The sequence below is a fragment of the Heterodontus francisci genome, chromosome 13, assembly GCF_036365525.1.
Source record: "Heterodontus francisci isolate sHetFra1 chromosome 13, sHetFra1.hap1, whole genome shotgun sequence".
In the NCBI taxonomy this organism is placed as follows: domain Eukaryota; kingdom Metazoa; phylum Chordata; class Chondrichthyes; order Heterodontiformes; family Heterodontidae; genus Heterodontus; species Heterodontus francisci.
This window is the reverse complement of record NC_090383.1, coordinates 8,883,910-8,911,025: the sequence shown is the minus strand read 5'-3', so window position 1 is coordinate 8,911,025 and position 27,116 is coordinate 8,883,910. Positions and strand designations below refer to the sequence as shown.

The following is a 27,116-nucleotide window of genomic DNA, read 5'->3' as shown; positions in this document are numbered from 1 at the left end:
GCTGCAATCATTCTGATGAAAAGACGAGACACAGTTTGATTAAGTAATTGATAGTGATGGAACTTCCCTGCTGAATTACTTTGTCTTTTAAGCCGTTTTCATGGTATGCGATAGCTGTGTCCAGTATTCATTGGAATGTGGGAGACATGGTAAGGTCTAAGAGTGCCACGGGGCTTTCAACCAGCAAAGACTCAGCTTCAACTGCAACTTGATCTACTTTTACTGATGCTTACTTTTCAAGTAAAAACAAGGAAATAGAAAGTTACCGTAGCCGTTAGCTATTCTTTTTCTACGCCTGGTTAGTTTTTTACCATAACCTTGTACTGTATGTTCCTTTCTCTGGTGTGACCCAAGGCAGGCTGGGTATGCAATTACCCTTACTTTTGCTGCTTAGGAGTTTAAGTGACTGAGGGACTAAGGGTGGCCACAGCAATAATGAAAGGTTAGCAAGATTTATAGTTAACTATGTGATCTTTGGATTTTGCAAATCAAGGTTCTATCTGTAAGTCATGAGGTTCACATTTGTACCCATTATATTCTTACTGTAATCTACCCGGAAGACTTTCTATATGGGTGGACAGTAGAGAAAAAAAGGCAGATCCTTGCAGTTCAAGACTTCCGATTTCTAACTCCCTTCAAGTGAGTGCTTCTTTAGAATTCTATCAACTTTCATCCATCTTGTTTGAAAGACTTAGAGTTAATCTTTGAGACTGGAGAAAATTTTACAGGCCAAAGGTTTCAGTACCTCAGTTCTTAAAGTAGCATGTATGTAATTTGAAATATGCAAATAAAATTGTCCTTATCCCTCTCTGCTCCAATCAACCAACCCAACTTTCCACTTATAGGTAGATGGATAGAAGGAGTGGAATATAACTGTAAAATAAACTGTTTGAAAAAGTTTTTTTTTCTGGTTCCTAAATCTAAGAAAAAATGTATAATTTTTGTGTTAAAACAATAAGTGTGTATGTGGTGCATGGGAGAGGCTACCGCTTTTGGTAAACTTTACTGAGGAATGTGCTTTTTTAAAAAAAGACTATGTTACATCCAGGTGAGAAAGGGGTCTGGGGGTTCCCTCTCAGCCTTTGCCTGGTTTGACCATAACAGAGTTTAATTTTTAAAACACCGTCTTGGAATGCTGGCTTGTTACACATTCAATGTCAGGTGATCAAAATCCATTTGGGTTAATTGGATCAGGGAGCATTTCCATGGTCTTTTCCCTGGCATCTGTCTCTTAGAATGCAAATTTTTCTAGCCGCTGCTGATCTCTTTAAACAAGTCATCTCTTCATTCCAGCAACAGTTTAACATTAATGTTTCATATGACAAAATTAATATGCCTCATTCATGGTAGGTGGGGTCTTCATGATAACTTGTATTTATATGGTGCCTTGTCAGTGGTTGTAATTATTACAAAGGTTAACTAAAATTGGAACTTTTTAATGCAGTTATAAATTTGATACTTCTGCACATAAGGAAAGTTTATTTTTCACATATCCATTTTCAGTAAAATTCAGACTGATAGAATTTGCTTAAGAGCTTTATACAATCTGATTAATAGTGAGGTAATGTTGGAAAATTTAAAAGTGCAAGGAGAGATGTTTCAGTCTATTTCTTCGCATAGATTACATAGAATTTGTGTTTGAAATATCTCTTCCCAGCTTATTCAGAAGGTCGTGAGTTGAAGCTCCAATCCAGAAATCCAGATTGACACGTCAGTGTAGTACTGAGGGAGCACTGCACTGTTAGAAGTGACTCCATCTGCTATTTTTCAAGTAGCATTGGCCAACATTCTTGCCTCAAATTATAGAATCATTCTGCCCGTCGTGTCCACTATGCATCCCCAGCCTTTCTTGGGTCACACCAGAGAAGGAAACAAAACAGTACAAGATTATAGTACCACCAAAAAGAATAGCAAGATTAACTGGTCATTCATTTTATTTGCTGCTTTTGGAACCTTTCTGGATGCAATTGGTTGCCACGTTTGCCTGCGTGATAACAGTGATTGCACTTCCAAAATAATGCATCGAGGACATTATGAAATGCTACATAAATACAAGTTTTTTTTCTCATTCTTTCTCTTTATACTTGTTTTCATTCATTCTCTTTTTTTCTTTCTTTTTCCTCTTCTCTTTTTTCTTCTCCTTTCTGTCTCTTTTCCCGTTTTCTCTCAAACTTTAAAAAGTTTCCCCTATCTTCTAGAAGATAATGCAGCAAAAACTCAATACCTAACCTTACAATCTGCATTAGGCAACTGTAGCTAGTTATATTTCAAAAGTGATTCCAGCACTAAGCAAGTAAGCATGCATAGTACACATAAGCGTCAGGGCATCAAAAAAGCACTCTAGTTGAGCAGGAGATCTTGGCAGCCTGTCTCAATTAAATTCATTGCCAATCTGTGAGAACCAGAAACCATCTGAAGAGAGGGCTGCAGTAATGAGATGAATGAGTGTAGATTGGGAAATTAGGACGAGTTGGGAAGTGGGCCTACCTGGGATCAGCGGTCACGCTTTAGACCCCTTGTGTTAATTTCCATTATGTGTCATTTGTGGCTCAGTTGGGTTCAAGTCCCATTCCAGGACATGAACGCAAAATGCAGGCTGGCACTGCAGTGCGGTACTGAGGGAGGGATGCACTGTCGGAGGTGCCTATCTGCCCTCTCGGGTGGATGTCAAAGATCGAATGGCACGATTTTGAAGAACAGCGAGGGAGTTATCCCCCAATCAGCATCTCAAAAACAGAGTATCTGGCCGTTATCTCATTGCTGTTTGTGGATACTTGCTGTTTGAAAATTGGCTGCTGCGTTTCCTACAACAGTGACTACGCTTAAAAAGTACTTTATTGGCTGTAAAGACATCTGGTGGCCATGAAAGGTGCTATGTAGATGCAAGTCTTTTTCTTTCTTTTCTGATTAAAGCACAAGGATTTGGGTGGAGAATTTTGTTTTAAAAACCATTTAGATTGCTGTAGTTCGGGTATTATTGGAGAGTTTACTTTGTTTTAAGTAATTTCTGGAGGTGGTTGCCAGTACGATAGGCTTCAGTGTTTCACAAGGAACCTTGGAGTATAGGCCAGTAGAGAAACTGTGAAGTGGTGGGAAACGTGTTAAATTGCACGAGAATAATTTCAGGCCACAAGGAAGTTACTTTGGGTGGACATTTGCGAATGCAGTAGGGGCAGAAAGTGTTAAACATTGTAAATATGTGATCATGGCAGTAGGGAAGGACTCCAAATGGCTTTAATTTGGGGGCTTATGCTGCTGACGTACAAATATGCCTGAGGCAGAAAATTTTTCTAGGGATTCAGTACACTGGAGTGAAGTCTTGGTAACATTAAAGATTTTGTTTAAGATTGAATTCTTTTCTTGTGGGCTTGTTAATGTTATAGATTTTATATTCACCGATACATCTTGAGTTTGATTCATCTTATATACTATTTCAGTTGTGTGTCCTGCAGTTTTACAAAAAGTAGAGGATCAGCACATGAGCCAATCAGCTAGGAGAAATTTACCGAGAAATTTTGTTAAGATTACATGCAACATAGAAAATATGAAACACAAAAAAGAAATGCTGGAAATACTCAGTAGGTCTGGCAGCATCTGTGGAGGGAGAAGCAGAGTTAATGTTTCAGGTCAGTGATCCTTCATCGGAACAGGTGTTCCTGGAAGAGAATTGTCACTGAATTAAACACTAAAATAAAAGCAAAATACTGCAGATGCTGGAAATCTGAAGCACAAACAAGAAATGCTAGAAATGCTCAGCAGGTCTGGCACCATCTGTGGAGAGAGAAGCAGAGTTAACGTTTCATAGAAAATACGTTGTTACGGTCAAGTGAGGAGGAGTTGAAGGGCTTCCCTGTTTTTCCTTTCCTTGTTTTTCTGAAAGTGTATGTACAGGCCAATTCAGTAGGTGTTTGGTTCTTTTTATGATCATAGCAAGTAAGTAATCGGACAGGTTTTCTTGAAAAGAAAGAGGTTAACTTTATTATACCTGAACTGAACTAATGAAAATAATAAACTAAACGCCAACTGTCACTCACATACACACATACAAATAGGTTACAGAGTTGGGAAAGGTAGATTGGTTGAGTTAGAGTCCATAGGAAAAAAGGTATACAGTCTCTGGGGTTTGGCGATTCGGCTATCTTCCAGCTGAATTCGGTGGTCCTGAGGCTTTTAGTTTGAAGAGGTAGATGACTGGTTCGGTGGGTCTCTTGGAGACAGCGATGCGCATGATTTCCTCCAATGTGATTTCTGATTGTAGCCGGAGTATGCAAAGGTGGTCAGTCAGCAGGCAGGATTTGAAGCTTACAAGCTAGAATGGAGAGAGAGAGAGAGACTGTCACTTGGGTCTGCACGTGTTAGAGTCCAGATGCTTCTCATTGCTGCTGCAGAGAAACATAAGCTTAAGACCACAGATGGGGAGGGGCTTGTCACATGACAGTCACTCAGTGATTCAAGCATAGTAGCAGTATTTCTTCTTGCTAGAAGAAAAGGAACAAGCAGTTCCCTTAAACTTCCTGGGTCTTGGTTCTTGCTGGGATGAGCAGACATTTTGTCTCCCTCCTCAGAAGCCTTACAATATAGGATACAATGTTGCAAATTAGGTGGCCATCTTAAGCTGCTAGCAAAGTCATCTTTTATCTGTTCTTTTTAAAATTTCTTTAAAAAAATATATAAGTTCAGATCTCCAGTCAGTGAATTCAAGAAAATTATCATTCAACAAAGCAAGTTGGCGTGACATGTGCCATATAATTTTATTATTCACCAGTCATTTTACTTCAGCACGTGCATGATGTGCGCCGCGGCGCTGTCGCTGTCTGGGAACCCCCCCCCCCCCCCACCAAGACTGAGGCACACATTATTTCGCCACCAAAACAAAAATTTAACATTGCAAGCCTTGACTGGAAGGACATTTGCATAGTACCAGACAATACTGAAACAACGGGGACCCAGTAGTTGCTTCCCCAATACACAGAGAGGTCAAACCAGTTTTAGTCACATGACTAGCTGGCTGGAGTTTTTGAATTTGAACTTCCAACAAAGGATTTGAACTGAAAATGCCTTGTGCTCATGGACTAAGAACATTTTCTCTCCTGTCTGCTTGCCTCCATCTCTTTCCCACGGAACTGAATCTTGTGAAGACACGTAAACTCAAGGAGAGAACAATCTCCTACGTGAACAAGGTTCAAGATGAATACTGGGCCCCAATGAAAGGCAAGACTATATCTTCAATCAAGAGCGAGTTCGAGAAACAGTAACAAGATATTGCCTCAAACTGTTCTACTTGTCTTTTCTTCTCTTTTCTGTCCCTATTTGCATGTGTGTATCGCGTGTGCATGTCGTTTATCTGTAGGCGTTAACCGGATTCGAGTTTAAGGTTTAATAAATTTCATTTTTCTTTAAACCGAAGAAAGCCTGTTTGTGCTCATTTCTTTGCCTTATAATTGGAAAGTTGTGAACAAGGATTCACAAAGGGGGAGCTCAAAACACCGTGTGTTTAAAATAAAACCCTGTTACAATAAGACCAGGTAAAGTTAGTAACAAACCCCTAGACACCTTTCACACCTGGTCGTAACACCGCGATATTTTGCACGCCGGCTCAATAACCAGGAGGGGGCAGAAGGCCTGCCCCCGCCCCCCCCCCCCCCCATCATGTAGAGGGGTGTGGGGGTGGGCATTCCATCCCCGGCAATGCCGGCACCATTTCTAAAGGGCTTCAAGCCTTTACAAGGCATTCACATTTTTAAAGGGAACTGCAAGTGTGATTTAAATTTACGCACTCAGTAAAAGAACAAAGCCCCTCTTGCACCCCCCCCAACGACCTAACAAGTTATTTATTTCCCTGTTCCCCCCAAAAAAACCTTTCTGCTGGTCCTGAGCATTCACCCCCAAATGTAGATATCTCTGCCATTCAATGCCTTCCCAGCATCCCCTCAGCCAATAGTAACCGTTTTTCCCACTCACCACCCCCCCCCCCCCCCGCCACACCCGCCCTGAAAACTCCTCCTCAGTGTTGTGCCTTGGATTTCCTAACAGAGATCTGAAGGCGCGGGACTTCAGGCCACCGGCCAGAATATTGGCGTGGGATGGCAGTCGCTACAAGGTAAGTCAATATTCATTCATTCAACTTTATTAACATATTTAAATTAATTTTTTTTGCAGTGTGGCAGGGGGTGGGGCAGCTGGTAAAATGGGGCGGGGCTTTCCCGGCATTGAGGCCCATAGCAGGCCTCTCCTGACATCGGGGGGCTCGTAAAATTCATCCCTTTGTATATTCCAAATCACTACCTTTTTTTATACTTGTTTTTAAGTGTATGAAGCTCCAAGTGCGACACTTGAAATATATATTGCACATGCCATTATATTAGATGTGTAATAAATCACCTATGTCCACCAATGTCCATTCTAGAGGCAGTGATATGTGCTTGAGTACAGACTTATGTGTAACAGTGACCTTCAATACACCATTAATGCCTGGGCACTGAGCGTTGGCGGACTATTCGGCTTTGAGGCCATCATGTTCAACACTGTTTTTATCCACCTCCACATTTAACACTCGAACCCAAGATCACTGATGTTAATTTTATATTCCAAACTCCTGGGATAGGATTTTTGCTGCAAGTTTCTGAACCCCGCTGTCAGACTCAAATGTGGATCAAAAGGGAAACAGCCAATAGAGTCATAGCCAATGAATGTGATTTTTCCTCTGAGCAGCCAATTAATGGCAAGAGTGGGCTTACCTCCAATTAAGGATGATGGGCGGGCTCTCGAAGTTGGAGGGCCGATCAGAGGCCTTCCAGCTTAAAAGCAGCAGCAGGATGCTATCGCAGGTAAGTGGGGGAGAGTGTGCTTCAAAACGGAGGTGCCCTCTCTCCAACTTTTTAAAATGTAATAAGAGAATGGCCTTTGCAGCTGGGGCACTACTGTTGGGGGTGGTAGTGGTGAGGTGGTTGATGGGGGGTGGGGGGGATCTCCCCTCTCCAGGGCAGCCTGCAGCTGGGAGGGTCTCTAAGCTTGCCTGGGTTGCTGGTCCCCTGTTCTGCCACCAGGAGGCTGCCTTCAGGCAGCTATATTAGCCCCCGCTGCCTCCTGTGAATTTGGAAGCTGACTGGAAAGTCCCAGCCAGCCTCCATTCACAGGCCTTAATGGCCTTTTAATTTGTTTAATCGGCTACCCATGCCATGTGGGTGGGTGGGTAGCCCTGCAGCCCCGAATTGTCCCTCTGGGCCATTTTCCTGTAAGTGGGATGGCATCAGAGAACTATTTTTAGAGCCCATCCGTCTTGGTTCCCAACCTCAACGGGGGCTGAAAATGAAGCCCCTGCTTTAGCTGAGATTGGCTCACACAGCACAGGCCAAGAATTGAAACTGGGAGTAGAAATTTGTTGGAGCACAATTTTAGGCATGAAGGGAGCGACACAGTTGCAATGTACACCCAAGCCAGGAATCCCAAGGCCAGCCCAAAATTGGGCATCAGTCAAATAATTTAGGCAAACTTCAGACATCTGTCACTGCACCACAGGCAACTTGTCCTCCTACAGAAGCGAATTCTGTTAGCCTTGCCGGCAGCGGCCTCAGGTAAGCGCCGGAAGTGGTGGGGAGAACCAAGGAAGAGTGGTTAATTGCCCTCAGCAGTGCTGTGGAGCCAGGAGAAGCACTTCTCCTCCACTTCCTTCACCACCTCCTCTATATCAAAACTTAATGTTTTTACTTACCTTTCTGGCAGTAGTCACTTGCTAGGTTGCATCCCCATGATTGAAGCCCAAGTGGAAAAGGCCCCGGTCAACCCATTTCCCAGAGGGGTCTTAAAACTGGCATTAGACTATTTGCATATGCTAATGAAGGACCTAACAACTGTTTAAGGTGGCTGTCCCAACACATGAAAAATGGCCCACCCCAATATCGGGTCCAGTCTTTCAGACGTCCTTGGGCCGCAGGACGTTGGTCTGTAGAATTAGCCCTCCTTGTGCCTGTTTTGCACCTGTAAAATGGGCGCAACTGTGGGTGCCACTATCTCTAATTTCTCGTGCTAGGATTTTTATTTACAACTAAGTGTCACACCACATATTGTATTAAGCCATCAGAGGGTAATCAACACCATTGTTAACCAAATATATATCTAACTACTTTGTAAAGGATTTATTTAACATAACTTTTGATGAGAATCAATGTCATAATTGTTGGCAAAAATACTTCATCAAATTTCTAGACTAGAACGGTATCTGGCACATCCATTTCTGAACAAACCCAAGTTTGACCAGAAGAAGTCTCAATCATGAATCAGTGCAATTAATGTTTGTTGTCTACAGAACATTGTTTACACAAACTGAATACTTGTAATTTTCCCTACCTCAGTCTTTGAATGGAACCTATTTTCCAATGGAAATTGATGAAACCCTGGCTAAAATCTGGGGTCATTTAAGTGATTGCGATGACAAGTTATTATTTACAGATGGACAGCATTGCAACTGAAATCACTCTCATCCACACACATGCTTCTAATACTGAAGGAAGATTAAAAACATGAGCAAAACCTGTAGTTTAGGCCAACATCAACCATCTAGTTGTCACTGGGCCAGTTTCAACCATTTAGTTGTCATTTAAGAGATACCTACCAACAGTATACCAGCACTTTCTGTATCCATGACAAAGAACCACAGACATGAAGCATTGGAAGTGATTACACTGATAATCTCTCCAGATGTCCACAGGCTATTTGAGGTGGTTTTATCAAAGCACATCTGCTTCATTTCTAGAATAATTTACTTATCAGACTACATGCACTCTGTCTGTATAAGTAGGTTTAATTATCATACACAAATTTATAAATGCAGCTTGGATACCCCTCCTGTTTTGCACTGCTTTTATTTTTCATTCTTGCTTGGGTAAGACTTTCAGTACCCTTAGGGTGAATATGGATTGTCTTTTGTACCATTACTTACAGTTATGTTAATACATAGCTAATAATTTCGGATGAGACATTAAACCGAGGCCCCATCTGCTTGCTTGGGTGGATCCTTGTAAAGGATGTATTTTGAAGAAGAGCAGGGGAGTTATCCCCAGTGTTTCCAACTTGCACAGTAAGTTATGTGATTGTGATTGAAAAATTGCTGAAAGTTTAAGAACAAAATGATTAAACTGCGTAGTTAAAATGACAAGTGCTCCTTGAATTTGTATTTCTTGAAGTTGTGAACTTGTATGTTGGCTGTTTACACGAAGACAATGTGCCTCCTTTAGTCCTATATGCAGTTTAGAGAAAATACTGCTGGTGTTAGTGGTCGAGTTATGCAGGTGCCAGATTTCCACTGGGACAAGAACACCTGCCAGGCTGCTCCAGATAACTCAGCAGCTTTGAGGCATTTTCCCAGGCTCCCAGATGAATGGTCACTAATAGCCGTGGGAGAGGGCTTCCAGTGTCGCATAGTGTACCACATTCTCCACTTGGCAGTGTTATGTAGCTGAAGTCTGTTTGGCTGTGATTGCAATTTTTTAAAAGTAAGGCTGAAGAAATATGCAGCAAAGGGTTTTTTAAATTTTCATCTTGACTAATTCTTAGGTTTACTAAACATAACAAAACGATTTAATTTTAAGATTGTAACTTTGAAATATAAGCAACTGTAGTATCTCCTAAAATGGTGTAACTTGATTACAGTCAGTGTATCAGATACGTACACTGCTGGAAAAAGGCTGAAGGTAGCTGCCAAAAATGACTAAAAGTAATTGCACATCATTCTACAGTTGGTGAAGTTATTTTGAAAGTTTACATGACTTGAAATGCTCAGACATACTTGACCACTTCCCAGATTCAAGCGGAGACATGTAACTGTGCAATCTCCTGGGAAATAAAGATATTCACTGAAAACATTTATTTCCAAAGCCCAGTGTGGTCAGCAATCTACATGTTGTGTAGCTTAGAACTGATCTTCAAAAAAAATTCATAAGTTTGCATTTACTTGTTGATTATTGTACCTCATAAGGTTATTAACTATATATAGTTAATCAGTGAATAGTCAGAAATTGATAGTTTCGTTTCTGTCAAATTGGATGCAGCTTTTCATGTTATTTTGTATTTTGTTGAAGAAGCCTTAAAAGACTACCCTGTAAAAGTGTAGGAAGATATACATTATTAGCATATAATATTAGTCAAGCATTCTTTCCTGAAGCTACATCTATTGCTGATGTGCCTTATTCACTGTGAGATTAATTACCTTTGTGTGCCTGCCATGATTTTAGCTTTGACCCTCCATTTTCTTAGATCATTGTCTTGGTAATTTTTATTTTCTAAAAATGCGTTTGCTATAGTGGCCCATTACTGATAGTCTGTTGGATAACGTCAGAAAGAAATTAGACTTGTAGACACACTTGTGAGAGTTCGTCATTAGGTCTTAATGCCAAAAGGAATTGATTACCTATTGTGCTGACACCCCTATGCAATACTGAGGGAGCACTGCATTGTCGGAAGTGCCATCTTTCGATGACATGTTAAACCAACGCCCTATCTGCTTGCTTGGGTGGATGTATTTTGAATAAGAGAGGGGAGTTATCCCCAGTGTCTTGGCCAACATTTATCCCTAAGTTAACATCACAAAAAAAGATTAGCTGGTCATTATCACATTGCTGTTTGTGGGAGTTTGCTGCCTGCATACTGGCTGCCATGTTTCCTACATTACAAGAGTGACTACACTTCAAAAAGTACTTCAGAAGCTGTAACACACTTTGAGATGGTTGTGGTGGTTGTGAAAGGAGCTATATAAATGCAAGTTTCTTTTTTCTTTTTATTGAGGAACGTATCTCATCGGTTGATACAGATTCAATCTAGGATGCCTGGCTAAAGTATTTTTAAATTCTTGGAGTTGAATTTTTGGTTTGGAGGCGGGAAACAGGAACTGAGACTGTTTCCAGGTCCTGAATCCGTTCATGAGGGGGAAGAGTCACTCTTTGGGATTTTGACAGGGCCCCCCTTTTAATTGGCATGGAGACAGGTTCCCTGTCCAATTAAGGGCACCAGGCGGGCTTGCGAAGCTGGAGGGCCAGACAGAAGCTTGTAATGAATGGTACGTTACCTGAGAGGGCACTTCAACATGCAGGTGCCCTCAGCACATTTTTTTTAAAAATCAATTAAAAGAGAGAATGGCCAGGCCACCATTGTGGGTGGGGGAGAAGGAAGGGAGGGCAATGTGGGCAGCTTTTGACGACATATGCACCCAGGAAGGCCTGCATGGAGCATTGGCACCCTGGCCTGTCACTGGGTTCCCACCTCCAGGCAGTTGAACTGCCCCCGTTGCGTCAGGAATCTGGAGGCCGACTGGAAATTCCCAGTCGGCTTCCCTTAACAGCCCTTAACAAGGCACTTAACAAGTCTAACTGGCTGCCTGCCTCAAGCTGGGCCCCGAACCCGCCAAAGTGGCTGATACCAAGAAAGGGGCCAAAAATCCTGCTCTTGCGCTCACAGAATCTGTTTGAAGAAGATAAGGTTTTAAGAATCTATTAGGGCATCATCTCCTTACATTTCCAAGGTTCTCACATGAATGAGTTTCTTTGGGGACAAGCTAACAGAATCCGGTTGCTAGAATACAAAGAACAAAGAACAGTACAGCACTGGGACAGGCCATTCGGCCCTCCAAGTCTGTGCCAATCTTGATGCCTGCCTAAACTAAAACCTTCTGCACTTCCGGGGACCGTATCCCTCTATTCCCATCCTATTCACGTATTTGTCAAGATGCCTCTTAAACGTCGCTATCGTACCTGCTTCCACCACCTCCCCCGGCAGCAAGTTCCAGGCACTCACCGTCCTCTGAGTAAAGAACTTGCCTCGCACATCCCCTCTAAACTTTGCCCCTCGCACCTTAAACGTATGCCCCCGAGTAACTGACTCTTCCACCCTGGGAAAAAGCTTCTGACTATCCACTCTGTCCATGCCACTCATAACTTTGTAAACCTCTATCATGTCGCCCCTCCACCTCCGTCATTCCAGTAAAAACAATCTGAGTTTATCCAACCTCTCCTCATAGCTAATGCCCTCCAGACCAGGCAACATCCTGGCAAACCTCTTCTGTACCCTCTCCAAAGCCTCCACGTCCTTCTGGTAGTGTGGCGACCAGAATTGCACGCAATATTCTAAGTGTGGCCTAACTAAAGTTCTGTACAGCTGCAGCATGACTTGCCAATTTTTATACTCTATGCCCTGACCAATGAAGGCAAGCATGCCGTATGCCTTCTTGACTACCTTATCCACCTGCGTTGCCACTTTCAGTGACCTGTGGACCTGTACGCCCAGATCTCTCTGCCTGTCAATACTCCTAAGGGTTCTGCCATTTACTGTATACTTCCCATCTGCATTAGACCTTCCAAAATGCATTACCTCACATTTGTCCGGATTAAACTCCATTTGCCATTTCTCCGCCCAAGTCTCCAACCGATCTATATCCTGCTGTACCCTCTGACAATCCTCATCACTATCCACAACTCCACCAACCTTTGTGTCGTCTGCAAACTTACTAATCAGACCAGCTACATTTTCCTCCAAATCATTTATATATACTACAAAGAGCAAAGATCCCAGCACTGATCCCTGCAGAACACCACTAGTCACATCCCTCCATTCAGAAAAGAACCCTTCCACTGCTACCCTCTGTCTTCTATGACTGAACCAGTTCTGTATCCATCTTGCCAGCTCACCTCTGATCCTGTGTGACTTCAAGGTCTGCCATGAGGGACCTTGTCAAAGGCTTTACTGAAATCCATATAGATAACATCCATTGCCCTTCCTTCATCAATCATCTTTGTCACTTCCTCAAAAAACTCAATCAAATTAGTGAGACACGACCTCCCCTTCACAAAGCCATGCTGCCTCTCGCTAATAAGTTCATTTGTTTCCTAATGGGAGTAAATCCTGTCCCGAAGAATCCTCTCTAATAATTTCCCTACCACTGACGTAAGGCTCACCGGCCTATAATTTCCTGGATTATCCTTGCTACCCTTCTTCAACAAAGGAACAACATTGGCTATTCTCCAGTCCTCTGGGACCTCACCTGTAGCCAATGAGGAAGCAAAGATTTCTGTCAAGGCCCCAGCAATTTCTTCCCTTGCTTCCCTCAGTTTTCTGGGGTAGATCCCATCAGGCCCTGGGGACTTACCTACTTTAATGCTTTGCAAGACACTCAACACCTCCTCCTTTTTGGTAATGAGATGACTGAGACTATCTACACTCTCTTCCCTAGGCTCATCATCCACCAAGTCCTTCTCTTTGCTGAATACTGATGCAAAGTACTCATTTAGTACCTCGCACATTTCCTCTGGCTCCACACATAGATTCCCATCTCTGTCCTTGAGTGGGCCAACCCTTTCCCTGGTTACCCTCTTGCTCTTTATATATGTATAAAAAGCCTTGGGATTTTCATTAACCTGTTTGCCAATGACTTTCCATGACCCCTTTTAGCCCTCCTGACTCCTTGCTTAAGTTCCTTCCCACTGTCTTTATATTCCTCAAGGGATTCGTCTGTTCCTAGCCTTCCAGCCCTTACGAATGCTTCCTTTTTCTTTTTGACTGGGCTCACAATATCCCGCATTATCCAAGGTTCCCGAAACTTGCCAAACTTATCCTTCTTCCTGACAGGAACGTGCCGGTCCTGGATTCTAATCAACTGATGTTTGAAAGACTCCCACATGTCAGATGTTGCTTTACCCTCAAACAGCCGCCCCAATCTAAATTCTTCAGTTCCTGCCTAATATTGTTATAATTAGCCTTAACTAGGCGCTTACAGCAGACTAACTTGATAAGGTGGTGAGGCTTCACTCTGATTACTTCTCTCTATGGGATCAATCTTAATTGCCATTGTAAGCTTTAGATTAGAGAGGGCATTAAAGTCCTTGTCCTCACATCCAGTACCTCATTGAATGGTAAGCGAAAGAGAGTGGACTTGTGGCATAATTCATTTTTTGAATCAAATTTAAAATAAGTACATGCTTTTCTTTTGTCTAATTTTCTTCTCTTGTATGTCCACTGTTAATAAGTGCTGAAATGTTGTTTCCTTCAGGGAAGTGATCCAACTCACCTTGATCAGTTGTGTGTTTGTAGAGGCAATAATGTTTTCCATTGAGATTTTTTGAGGAATCCATATAGATACTGGCAAACTGTTTCAAAACTGCAAAATCTTGATGTCAATCTAAGCTGGGATTTGAACTTTGGTCTGATATTTGGCTGCTCAACACACATGCTCTAAATTAAAACCCTTTTTAAATGATTAATTGTGTGTTCTTTTACAAGTGTGAATTAAATATCTAAGTTAGATCTAAAAAAAACTTATGTCAATGCACATTTCCTGTCCACAAAATCTTTCTTCCTGTTGTCAACTTTTCACATCATCAATTTTTGTGTCCACATTTGTAATGAAAATTGCCGATGTCACACTGCAGGTACACCCTCCCACCATTAATGGTGCTGCAGTGCCTCAGTTTGAGTCTCCCAGTTCCTTGTCATGCCACCTCCTTTTCTTCCATTTTAGCAACACATTGGACAACCCATTTCTTCTACTGCTTTTCACATTCAGTAGATCATACTCTGGGTTGTGTCTGCAACCAAAGTCCCTTTTTATGTGGACAGGTCGTTTGCCTTACTCACAACTCCCTACCCGGAGAACTGACTAGATGCGATGGGAAAGTCACCCCTCCCTTTCCGTCGGACGCGAGTACTCTGCTGGATGTTAACCCAGTATTCAGAGGCCATAGTTCTGATCTCCTCCTTGCTGTGGCTATGTTGGGGTGGATCACTCCACTCTCATTGAATGGGAGTTCCCCACTAGATGTCAATCTGATATTCAGAGACCAGAGCATTTGTATCCACTCGCCAGGGTTCCTTGGTTTATACTGCATAGAAACCCCAGTGCTCCAACCAACGCTCCTTCCCAGCTTCCTAAATTGCTGTAGGTTTTCCAATCTAACCATAAGTAATATATAATATCAAAGTATTAAGAGAAAAATAAGGGCAGAACATCTGACTTTAAAATTGGAACTGAATTCTGTTGATTCACCTTAGTCCAGTTACCCCTCCAACTCTTCCCTGCAGCCCCCCCCCCCCACTCCACCTCCACCAACCTGCCTTCCCTTGATTATACTTGGTCTTGAATCCCCATGTGCAGTGCCATAGGTGATCAATTAGTACAAAACCGCTTGTATTTATATGATGCTTTCAATGTAGAAAAGCATCCCAAGACACTTCATGGAAGTGTAATCAGACAAAAAAAAAATGACAAAGGAGGAAATATTAGATGTAACTAAAAACTTAGTCAAAGAGGTCGGTTTGAAGGAGGGTGTTAAAGGAGGAGAGAGAGAGGTGCAGAGGCATATAGGTTTCAGGAGTGAATTCCAAAGCTTGCGACCAATACAGCTGAAGGCATAATTGCCAAAGGACGATGCACAAGAGACCAGAATCAGAGATCGTGGAGTTCCAGGAGAGTTGTGTGATTGGAGGACATTACAGAGATAGGGAGGAAGAGGCCATAAGATTTAAACTTGAGGCATACTGGAGGCCAGCATGATGCCACCACCAAACACATCTTCCCTTCCCCTCCCCTGTCAGCATTTCGAAGGGATCGTTTCCTCCGCGACACCCTGGTCCGCTCCACCATCACCCCCGTCACCTTGTCCCCTTCCCATGGCACCTTCCCATGCAATTGCAGGAGATGTGATACCTGCCCTTTTACCCCCTCTCTCCTCACCATCCAAGGCCCCAAATACTCCTTCCAGGTGAAGCAGTGATTTACTTGTACTTCCTTCAATTTAGTGTACTGTATTCGTTGCTTACAATGCGGTCGCCTTTACATTGGGGAGACCAAATGCAGATTGGGTGACCACTTTGCGGAACACCTCCACTCAGTCCGTAAGCATGACCCTGAGCTTCCGGTTGCTTGCGATTTCAATCCCCTCCCACTGCTGCCATGCCCACATTTCTGTCCTTGACTTGCTGCAGTGTTCCAGTGAACATCAATGCAAACTCGAGGAGCAGCACCTGATCTTTCGATTAGGCACTCTACAGCTTTGGGGACTTAACCTTGAGTTCAGCAATTTCAGAATATGACTGGTCTTTTTAAAATATTTTTAAAAAAAATTTTTTTTAACCATGTGCCTGTTTTTTCATGTGGACGGAGTTGCTCAATACTCTGCCATTAACACTCTCTCTGGACTAATGCTTTGTCTTTCACCCACAAGCATTAACACGCTCTTTGCCCCATGACAGCTTTGTTATTTAATCTCTCCTGCCCTCTGCCCTATCACACACTTTCCCTTTTGTTCTCTTCCCCATCAACCCCCCAGCCCCCTTCACTTGCTTAAAACTTAATTTTTTTTCTAACCTTCTCCAGTTCTGATGACAGACCTGAAATGTTAACTCTGCTTCTCTCTCCACAGATGCTGCCTGACCTGCTGAGTATTTTCATCACTTTCTGTTTCTATTTCAACACTTTAAATATAGCTATTCAAAATTCCATTCACAAATTGGGTTAGTACAATATTTAATGCAGTAGGTTAGCATGACAACCTGTAATAAAATATTGGCATCTCAACTCATGGTTGTCTGTCACAGCTGAGGCTAGTTAGTCCTTGTAGACTGCTGGGTAGTGTACCCTTTAAAGTAGACTATACTATTGCACTTTGTATGGGAGAAAAAAAATATTTTCCACATCTGTCTTCAATTTGTACTAAATGGAGCAGCCGTGGCAACAATACTGGAGTATTCCACGCCCTGTACTCTTCAGTTGTCATTGCTGGAAAAGACTACATATATGATTATGGGCCCCACAATTCCTGGGCGTGGGAGGGTGAGATAGTTCATGCAGGGAGGCCGGATGTGGAAATTTGGGGCAGGATATGGTACTACCAGGATTCTGCCCCTTTTTGTCGATGAACAAAAATTCTTAAGGGGGGAGGGAGGGGGCTGTTCCTTGCACCTACGTGATATCATTGAAGTAAAGTGAGTTGGGGGAATGACACCTCCACTGGAAATTCCACCACTTCTACTGTTCTTGCAGCCAGACAAAACTATCCCTGAATAATGCAGGCATATTTTCTAGATAATCATGGAAGTAGGGGTCGAATGCTAGTTTCCTGACACAGCCCAATCAATTTCCATTAGAAAGTGGCAGCAAGAGATAGCAGAATTTATTTGAAAATCCACTCATTGGCCAACCTTTCCAGTGGAGCAACGCAATGCCACTCTGATATTCCTGGTGGGTGGAAATACAGGGAATGGCTAATGAACCCACCCCCAGAATTTAAGACAGGATCAATGCTGGGGCAGAGTGACAGCTCGACGTCCTGGCCACCACAATTCTGGCAGAACAGGTGTCAGTCCCATAATATTTATAAGGTGCATGGTGAAATTGAATAGCATAAATTGAGATTTAGTTGACTATTTTTCGTTGTTTAATTTTTCTTTTGGTCAATTCAGAGAACAGAAGCACAATTCCAATCACCATGCTTGTGCTCATCATGCCAGGCACCAGTCTCTGAAAGGCTGCACCTCATTCACAGGAGGCTCAGCAACCCTAGAGCCCTAGCCACTCAAAGACAGCAGATGCCTTGTTCCCTAGTTTATAATGCAATATAACCAATTAGAATGAGTATAGCGATACCTCAATGCAGTCGAAAAGGATGTGATCCAGCCACAAGTTAATCTAGGAACATTGCAGGTAAATGAAATGGGTGTTCTGAAAATATGTGAAAGGCATATCAGGGCAGCAGTTCATTACATGAGATGATTTGTTCAAAATATGTTTTCTACAATGCACTTATTTTCACATGATTTATTTTGTAGGACAAAATTTCCGTCTTGCTGCTTACTTTATGAAGAGACATGCAAACTTGAGATGTATCACACAACAGCGGTATTGTGGTATGTACACATTTAATTAGAAGTTTGATCACATTTTAACCAGAAAATGCTAGGTATAGTTAAATGTAGCTTTTGTTATGCATATTTTAGCATTGTTCTACTGAATATATTTAATGCATTTTTCATTCTTTTTTAAAGTACATTTGGTTGGATTTTCTTTTCTGTACTTTACTGTAAAAGGAAAAATAACTAGTCCAAGATCAGGATAGAATATGACAGGAAAGTGAGGATAACCATTGAATAAGCCAGCACTTTGGTAACATCACTGGCAGGCAGGCAGTATCCCAGAGTAGTTCCATAGGAAACAGAAAATGGTATTGAGACTGGGCTAAGAACTGCTTCAGAGTCACCCAATACCACAAAACCATATTATAAATTGGAAATCTGCCATTAAGAGACCATTAGTGACTGTGTGTAAAACCATTGAGGAGCTCTGTAGGGCAAATTTGGGTGGAATCCCAACATATGGTTGAAGTTTTAAATGAGTACCTTGCATCACTCTTCACTACGGAAGATGGTGCAAAGTTATCAATGCTGCAACAGCTGATGCTAAAATTGTATGTGTAAAAGTGAATGGGGAAATAGTCCTTGCTAGAATTAGACCTCTTAAAGCAACATGAGCTGTGTTATATTGGCACATACATGTAGTGGCTCATATATGTAGTAGCTCACTGAGGTCTGGGGTTGTTCTCACGTACAGGAAAGAGGCCCACATGATGCCTATATTTAAAAAGGACAATGATCAGTACCAGGAAACTGCAGGTCTGTTAACTTCAGTTGTTGGCAATTTGCTAGAAGGGATTATTGAGGATGCTTTATATGATTAACTTGATGGAGAAGGGGTTATCAGGAAATCATAGGCAAAGCTTCTGGAAAAGGAGTGTCACCAATTTGAATTTTTGAGGAAGTTACGAAGTTGATGGGTAATGAAAGCATGGTTGATATTGAGTATTTAGGTTCGTAAAAAGCCTTTGATAAAGTGCTTCACAAAAGGCTTCTAAGTAAGGTTGTGTCTTGTGAGGTTTTGTGGCAGATCTCAGGTTGGATAGTGACTAGGTTGTACTTGCATAAGGGAGTTAATAAAGGTAACAGTCATCCATTGGGGCTGGTCAGTAGTGGAGTCCTGCAGAAATTGGCTTTAGCACTGTTCACAATCTTTATTAATGAGCTGGATGAAGGCATCAGGAGAACACTAGTTTGTGGATGACTAATATATATGTGGGAGTTCAGACCTTTGATGGGGGGAAAAAAATTGCAGCTGGATGGAGGACAGTGGAGGAATGGCCCCCCTGTATGACAGAGGTCTTTTTCATTATAGGTAAACACATTGTAAGCCATTTGGGCTGGGGAAATTTCAAGCCTGTGGACACCTTACAGGGTTGTACATTCAAAGCTGCTGAGTGGGAGAAGGACCTGGGAGTTGTTCATGAATCTTTGGAGGTCTATGACCAGGGCTGTGAGGCTGTTGTGAAATATTGTTAGGATACTTTTAAAAAGCCTTGATCAGGCTGCATCGATAGTACTGTATCCAATTTTGGTTCCTTTACATTTTGAGGGATATCGAAGCCCTGGAAAAGGTTCAGAGGAGGCCCACTTGATCAATTCCTAACTTAAGGACCTTAGTTATCAGCAAAGATTTGGAGAGATGGGCTTATTACTTTGGAAAGGCATAGACTTTGAAGGGAATATGATTGACGGCTATAAGCTAATGAAGGGATTAGATTCTGTCCACGTGGGCAGGTTATTTGAGTTAGAAAAGCAAAGGATATATAAGGGACATCAGTATAAGTTATGAAAGCATAGATTTAGCTGAAGGGGTTGGACAAGTCCGTTGTGGGTGGAAGCCATCTTGAGTTATAGGTGGTAGGTGAGTTAACGGAGCTCAGTCTCCTGGAGCTTGCTTGATAACGTTGGGGAGTTACAGAAGAATTTCCCAGAGTGGTTTTGTTCCCATCTAAATTGGCCGACAGTTTGTTTGCATCTCCGAGAAGATTTCATAACATTAGCAGCAGCAGGATGGACAGCTGGTTGTATGCAATGATGGGACAAGCTTGATGGACCAACTGGTCTTTTCCTGTCCTTTTTTGTATGTTCTTATGCCCTACTGATTGTATGGCTCTAGAGTGGCACTTAGACTGCCTATCTTTTTAAGCTACATTCAGCTTGAGTCTTTTTAATTTCAAGAGTCTGAGAAACAACCTATTATCATTACTATGCACATATTATGCAACATTTCTTAATCAGACTACATGGGCTGCATTTTAGTTGTGCCTCGCGCTTTGAACTCAGCGGCCTTCCAACACGCAGGCGCGGCGCCAAATTTAAAGGGCTTTAACCCTTAGTAAAAATTACAATTTTTAGAGGTGGATCATTATTAATTTTTATTAAATAAAAACCTAGTGATGGAGGCCCTCCTTTTAGTATCAACATCAAATTGCTAGTTAAATATGTATTAACCTCTGATGTTTTCTCAGCAGATAGATGTGTAACTTGGTCATATAAAGTCACTCTGACCACTATTTTACAGGAGGTATTGGCCTAATTAATATAAGTGAGTTAACGCCTCCATTGGAATAATAGACATAGAAATGCCACACCATAGTGCAAAGCGTTCATCTGCTATTGTCACTGATAGTAATTTCTAGTATATCATCTATTAGTTTTAATATGAGTGGCTAGTAGGTTACTGAAGATGCACAAGGAATAAATTTGCAAGTACATTTATAATGTTGGTGTACTCATAAAACTACAGCAAAAGGAAACCCAATATATTTTCAGTTTATTTTCTATTGGGTTACTTTTTAATGTGAGTATTCTCAGTTACTTATAATTTGGAGTTGAGATTTGTTTTTCTTGTGGAAGCTACTATTTGTGGCACAGGGCTAAATAGAATATGTTATATTCGGAGTATGTGGTGGCACCCATTTTTCTATGAACAAGAATCATTTCCAACACATCTTATCGAGCTAGTCTGAAGAACCGAATTGTGTTATATAGACTGATTGGCTGAACAAAACTTGTAAAACTTTGTCTGACCTGCTGCTCACTCTATGAAGATCATAAGTTTGAATGAATGACCTCCAAGGGTTAATGGTAAAAATGTATTAAATATCTTGTAAACGGAGCGTGATAACTGAATTTTTCTCATTACTTTTATCAGAGTGAATACCTGAGAACAATTTAGATTATATTTTATAATGTGCCGGAATGAGGCATGATGTTGCACTGTAATACTTAACAGATGGGTAGCTGGTAATGGTCTATAGTCCAGTTAGCAGTAGCACAATTGCACTCAGTCAGCATTGAATTTGTATCAAAAATAATGATAAAACCTTCTTATAAATTCAAATAAAATATATTTGCATTTATAAACAATGATAATGAAAGAGTGGGTCCTTCCCCCTCCCATGTTTTTTAAAAACAAAGCATTACCATTAATTGTCTTTTTTCAGTCTGTTAATTTATAAAACAAATATTTCTTCATTCAGCATCTGTTATTTGTGGCAGGAATTGTCTAGGCTGGTAATGTGGTCAGAGTCCCTTTAAAATATCATGCCCTCCTTCCCTTAGAACTAGCGTACCTGTAGAAACCTTTTTTATTGTCCTTTTATATACTTTACAAATTTTCTTGCATAATCCCTCTTGATCTATTTAATCTCCCTTTTGTAACTTTCCTTTATATATATTTATCCTGGCTTTAATTTTAGTATTTTCTCCATAAGGCTGTTAGCCTTTTTAGTTTCAAATTTGATGTAGTCACCCTATTTATTCATGGAAGCCCAACTTTCCATATATTCCCTTTGTTCCTTACTGGAATATACTTAATTTTTACCCTTCCTGTTCTAACTATTTCTCATTGCTGATCTAGTTTTATTTGCCAATTTGTACTTTCAAATAATGTGGGCAAGATGCATTTTCATTTTCCTATAATTTGCTTTTTTTTTAGTCAAGTGTCTTTGTCCTCAATTTACCTTTTTCCTTTTCTGTTCTTAGACTTAACCTAACTATATTGTGGTCACTGTTTCACAAATGTTCCCCCACTTTTAGGTTGCCTACTTACTCCATTTAATTAGCCAGATCAGGTCAAGTAGTGCTTCCTTCCTTGTTGGAGTAGCAACATATTGATTAACATAACAGTTCTAAACACACTGCAAAGAACTCTATATTTTTTACCATAAATATTTTCCCTAGCACAATTTACTTTTGAAAAATTAGATTCTCCTCTGATTTTTATTTTATTGAATCTTACATTATCAGTTCATATCAGAAACATTCAAAGTAATGCTAAAAGCCACTCTGCTACCTCGGGCTGATTTTAAGAAAGTTACAGTAGACAGCTCCAGTTAAGCCTGATACTCGGAACAATTCTCATTCTTTTACCAGATGTTGCTGTCTGGAGTTTAGAGCCAAGAATGATCTGCAGTTAGCTGGGTCTGTACTGACTGAGCAAGCAGGCCATCCTCCTTCTCCTGGGCACTAGTAGGTCAAACTCCCACAGTATGTGAAATATGCTGGATCAACAAGAAAATACAATTACTTATCTTTCGGGGCTACCACATTCTTCAAACTATCCTTCACATACCAAGATGTATACCCTCTACCCGCTTTGGAATTGATTGTATATGTTTATACCATGTTCCATTTTCTGCCTTCTGTGGGGGAGAATTGATTCACTGGCACTTTCACACAGCAAAAAGGCAGCCATCGTTAATATTTAAAAGATTTTAAAGGGCGTATTATCACATCTGAAGAAAGCAAAAAATCTCCTTTTGCCCCCTTTCCTTCCCCACTAAATCAGAATTATCTTTGAAAGGATTCAATGGCTCGATTATCCCATCTTCCAGAATGGGATCGCACCTTTTGAAGACTTCTGTCAATGGTGTAATGTCTGGGTTGTATGGGGTGAGGAGGAAGGAGTATTATGGCAGGCAAATCCAAAGGTATGTGGAAGGATCAGAAAGTTCCCACCAAATATGCAGCTCTCTGCAGAAAATTTGTTGAGGTTGGATAGTCTGTGGAACTGTAGTACTACAGCAGCTACTTGTAATTCTATCACACTTTCAATGTTGTAAAACCTCCTAAGGCACTTCACAGCAGTGTTATCAAAACAAAATTTGACAGCAACCACATAAGGAGATATTAGGACAGGTGACCAAAAACTTGGTCAAAGAGGTAGGGAATGCGCAAGAGGCCAGAATTGGAGGTGCACAGAGATCTTGGGGTTGGCAGGAGGGTGGGATGTGGTGGGGATATCAGAGTGGAAGGGATTACAGAGTTAGGGAGGGAATGAGGCTAGATGTTGGGAGGCTTTTGAGGAGAGGTAATAAAGAGCAGCATTTATTTTTCATATCTCTTACCAATGTCCTAGTTCTGTAAAGGAAATTCTTTCCTTTCCTCCCCTTCTCCCTCTTTCTGATTGTGTTTCCATATGATTACTGTACCACTTCTCTTGCATCTGATATTGCCAAATTCCAAAATGTGGTTTCTGTGTTGAAAATTGTTTCTGCCAACCTAAGGCTCAGGGACCCGAGTCTGTGCATTTTGAAGACAAACTTAGTTTAAAGACCAACATAAGGAACACTCTTGAGTCATACGATGCTACATTTGAGGAGCAGAGTTTTTTATATAAATAGTTACAATCATGTGGCATTTGTGTGCATTTGAAACGTTCTTAACATATCAGTGATTATACAATCACAGAATCACAGAGTAGTTACAGTACAGAAGGAAGCCATTCGGCCCATTGTGTCTGCACTGGCTCTCCTCGTAATCTTGCGCATTCTTTTTCAGATAACAGTCTAGTTCCCTTTTGAATGCCTCAATTGAACCTGCCTCCATCACACTCTTTGGCAGTGCATTCCAGATCCTAACCACTCGCTGTGTGAAAACTTTTTTCCTCATGTCGCCATTGCTTCTTTTGCCAATTACCTTAAATCTGTGTGCTCTCGTTCTTGATCCTTTTACAAGTGGAAGCAACTTTTCCTATCCACTCTGTCCAGACCCCTCATGTTTTTGAATACCTCGATCAAATCTCCTCTGAACCTTCTCTTCAAAGAAAACAGTCCCAACTTCTCTAATCTATCTTAGTAAATGAAGTTCCTCATCCCTTGAACCATTCTTGTGAATCTTTTCTGTACTCTGTCCAATGCCTTCACACCTTACCTAAAGTACGGCGCCCAGAGCAGGAGGCAATACTCCAGTTGAGACCAAACCAGTGTTTTGTACAAGTTTAACATAACCTCCTTGCTCTAGTACTCTATACCCCTATTAATAAATCCTAGGATACTGTATGCTTTATTAACTGCTCTCTCAACCTGCCCTGCCACCTTCAATAAATTTTGCCCATATACAATATTCGTATACATTGGCAGGGAACTTTCATAATTTGAAATATATGCTTGATTATAATTTTAGGAAGAATATTTTATAGTTGGTAATCTAATTGTTTTTTAAAAGTTCATAATTTATGGCTGAATGGAAAAATAATTTGCTACTTCGTTAGTATGATAACCGTTCCTCCTTTCTTAAAATGTAGTATTTTTTTTATTCGTTCAGGGGATGTGGGCATCGCTGGCTAGGCCAGCATTTATTGCTCATCCCTAATTGCCCTTGAGAAGGTGGTGGTGAGCTGCCTTTTTGAATCGCTGCAGTCTTTGGTGTGTACGTACACCCACAGTGGTGTTAGGAAGGGAGTTCCAGGATTTTGACCCAGCAACAATGAAGGAACGGCGATATAATTCCACTCCTGCTTTGTTACTGCATATCAGTAATAATATTGCTAACACTGACGAGGTTTGGTGCAAAAGTTATATTGAAGTATCAAGTGAAAAATTTTATCTTTTCTTTTTTAGGACTTTACATATTCCCTGATCGTTTTGTGGTTTGTATAACTCCATGTGAAACTGGTCGGAAAAAAGGAATGGCTGAGGAGCCGATTACTGTATGTATTTTTTGTAAAATTTATGGAAATTGGTCTATACCAAAGCACATTATGAATCTGGTTTGCAAAACCTCATTGTAATGGATGAATATTTTGTTACGTTTACAATAATCCAGTAACATTTGAGGTTTTAAAACAAGCTGTACTCTTAGTAACAAGGCTCAGTTGTATTACACAGTAGGGGAACTTTGCAAAGCTGCACTCCGATGCAGAGCCTCGCTGGATTTGAACGCTTTGAAGGTAGTGCTGTAACACCACAGGGCTTTCTGCAACCTGCATTTCCATCTAGTAAGGCTTCAAACTGGGAACGGAATCTTGTAAAATTTCTTCTTGTATGTACCTTTTTCTTTGTGAATAGAACAAATGTAGGTTTTAGGTTTTATTGGAACTGGAAACAAGGCGTCATAAGTGAGTTTAAATTTGGGTTTAAATTTAAAAAATGGCATGTTTTGATTCTGTATGGTTTTTATTTTAAAGTTATATCTATGTAGAGAAATGTTTTTGCTTTGCAGTTTATGACAAATCAAAGGAATTGTGAGTATGTTAGTAGCAGCTAGTTTAGCAGGTAACAAATAGTGAGGTGTAAACCTGACCTAATTAACAACTCCTTGCTGATCCTCTTGTGTGAAGAGCTGCTTGTCCTACACTTTTTATTTGCTCTATATATAACTTCTAAACAGGAAGTTAGAATGACCTACGTGATCTGAAGGCGAAAGAATGTTATATCTTGAGAGACAGCTGCCTCCGTTATATTTGTGACACATGTAATACTTGATACGTAGAAGTTGTTCAACCCTACTTCCATAATGTAAGTAGAGGTGCATACTTCAGAAAAGGATTTATGAATGTTAATTTCCTTATAATGTGTACCAAATCATAAAACATTTCAATTTGTACAAGACAGAAACTGCTAGGAATTAAATAAATGAAAGTTTATTTTTTTAAATTTCTCTATACACAATAGAGGTGCATAATTTAAGTTTAAACAAATGTATTACAATAGATATTGATCATTTAAATGAAAATGTTTCCTACCCTTCATATTACATTGTTTTAGAGGTGGCAATGCCAGCTATTGGTAATATTCATTGCCTGTGAAGCATAACATAAAGGTGTTCTGATTCCTAGTTTAAACCTTCATATTAAATGTACAATCATTTTGCAATCAGTTAAATTTCACAATTATAGTAAGCAAAAAAAAATGTAAGTAATCTTTCTGTACACACTGAAGTTCAATGCGCTAAAAAAAAACAGTAGGTCTGTACTAGTAAATAACATCTTAATAGAAAAAATATCATCTGGAATTAATACTTGTTAGGATTTTAAAAGGGATTACACTTAATTTACAGAGAGATAATGAGAGAAATTATTTATGTCAAGACTTGTTCAAAAAATTTATCTTTATATTAATTAGCCAAATCATAATCAGTGGGCTTTCTGAATTGTGTGGCATATGCAGAGTTTACTTGTAAGGTATACTTAAAGTGGTTTTTTTGAAATGTTAAGAAGTAGGCCCTACAGCTAATGTAATGCAATCTCCTGCGTTATTGATGTATTTACTCATTTGGTCACACAAATGTACCTCTCTAAGCCTTAGATTGCATCGACAGAGGGTATCACCAGTTGTTCTGCACTGTTTGAATTATCTCCCTCAAAATAGTCATCAGATAATGAGTCAGTTGCCCTGCAATCACTTCTCATATTTCTGTTTGCAAACAACTCAACATTATATACTTGCAGACCTATTTAGTGTATTCAGAAACCTTGGGCTGGATTTTATTAGTGCGCCACGCTTGGCGGCGGTGCACTGAGAGAGCGGCGGCCATCCGACATGGAAGGGCCGCTGCACAGCCACGCAATATTACGTAAGGGGGCTGATTTAAATAGAGGGGGCGGAGCGGCCACCTCCAATGATGTAGAGGGGGCAGCCGCCGTGTCCCCAGCAACAGCATCCAGTGCGACCGCGACATTTTTAAGGGGCTTCAAGCCCTTAGCAAAAATTAGAATGTTAAAGGTGTATCAGTATTAATATTAAATAAATACTTATGTGATGGAGACCCTTCCCCAAACCCCCCCCCAGTGGTCTTTACATTGCCCTATATTACCAGAACTTAGTTTAGGCACGACCCGAACTTTCTCGCCCAACCTTCTAACCTTTGCCTTTCAACCCCTTCCCACCATCCTCACAACCAATAAATAGTGTTCTTCCTGCTCCCACACCCCTCCCGCCCTGAAAATTTTAATCCGCCCCCCAAACAGGTTCTCACCTCGGAACTCTGTATGGAGTTCCAAA

At 40.9% G+C, this 27,116-nt stretch overlaps 1 protein-coding gene across 1 annotated transcript in view; it reads left to right on the top strand.

The window, feature by feature from the left end:
- The window catches only part of slx4ip (SLX4 interacting protein), a 117,372-nt gene that overhangs the window by 70,877 nt on the left and 19,379 nt on the right, over positions 1-27,116 (top strand). The window contains 2 exon segments of the mRNA XM_068044329.1: positions 17,806-17,883; positions 24,735-24,823. Coding sequence (XP_067900430.1) covers positions 17,806-17,883; positions 24,735-24,823 — 167 coding nt within the window.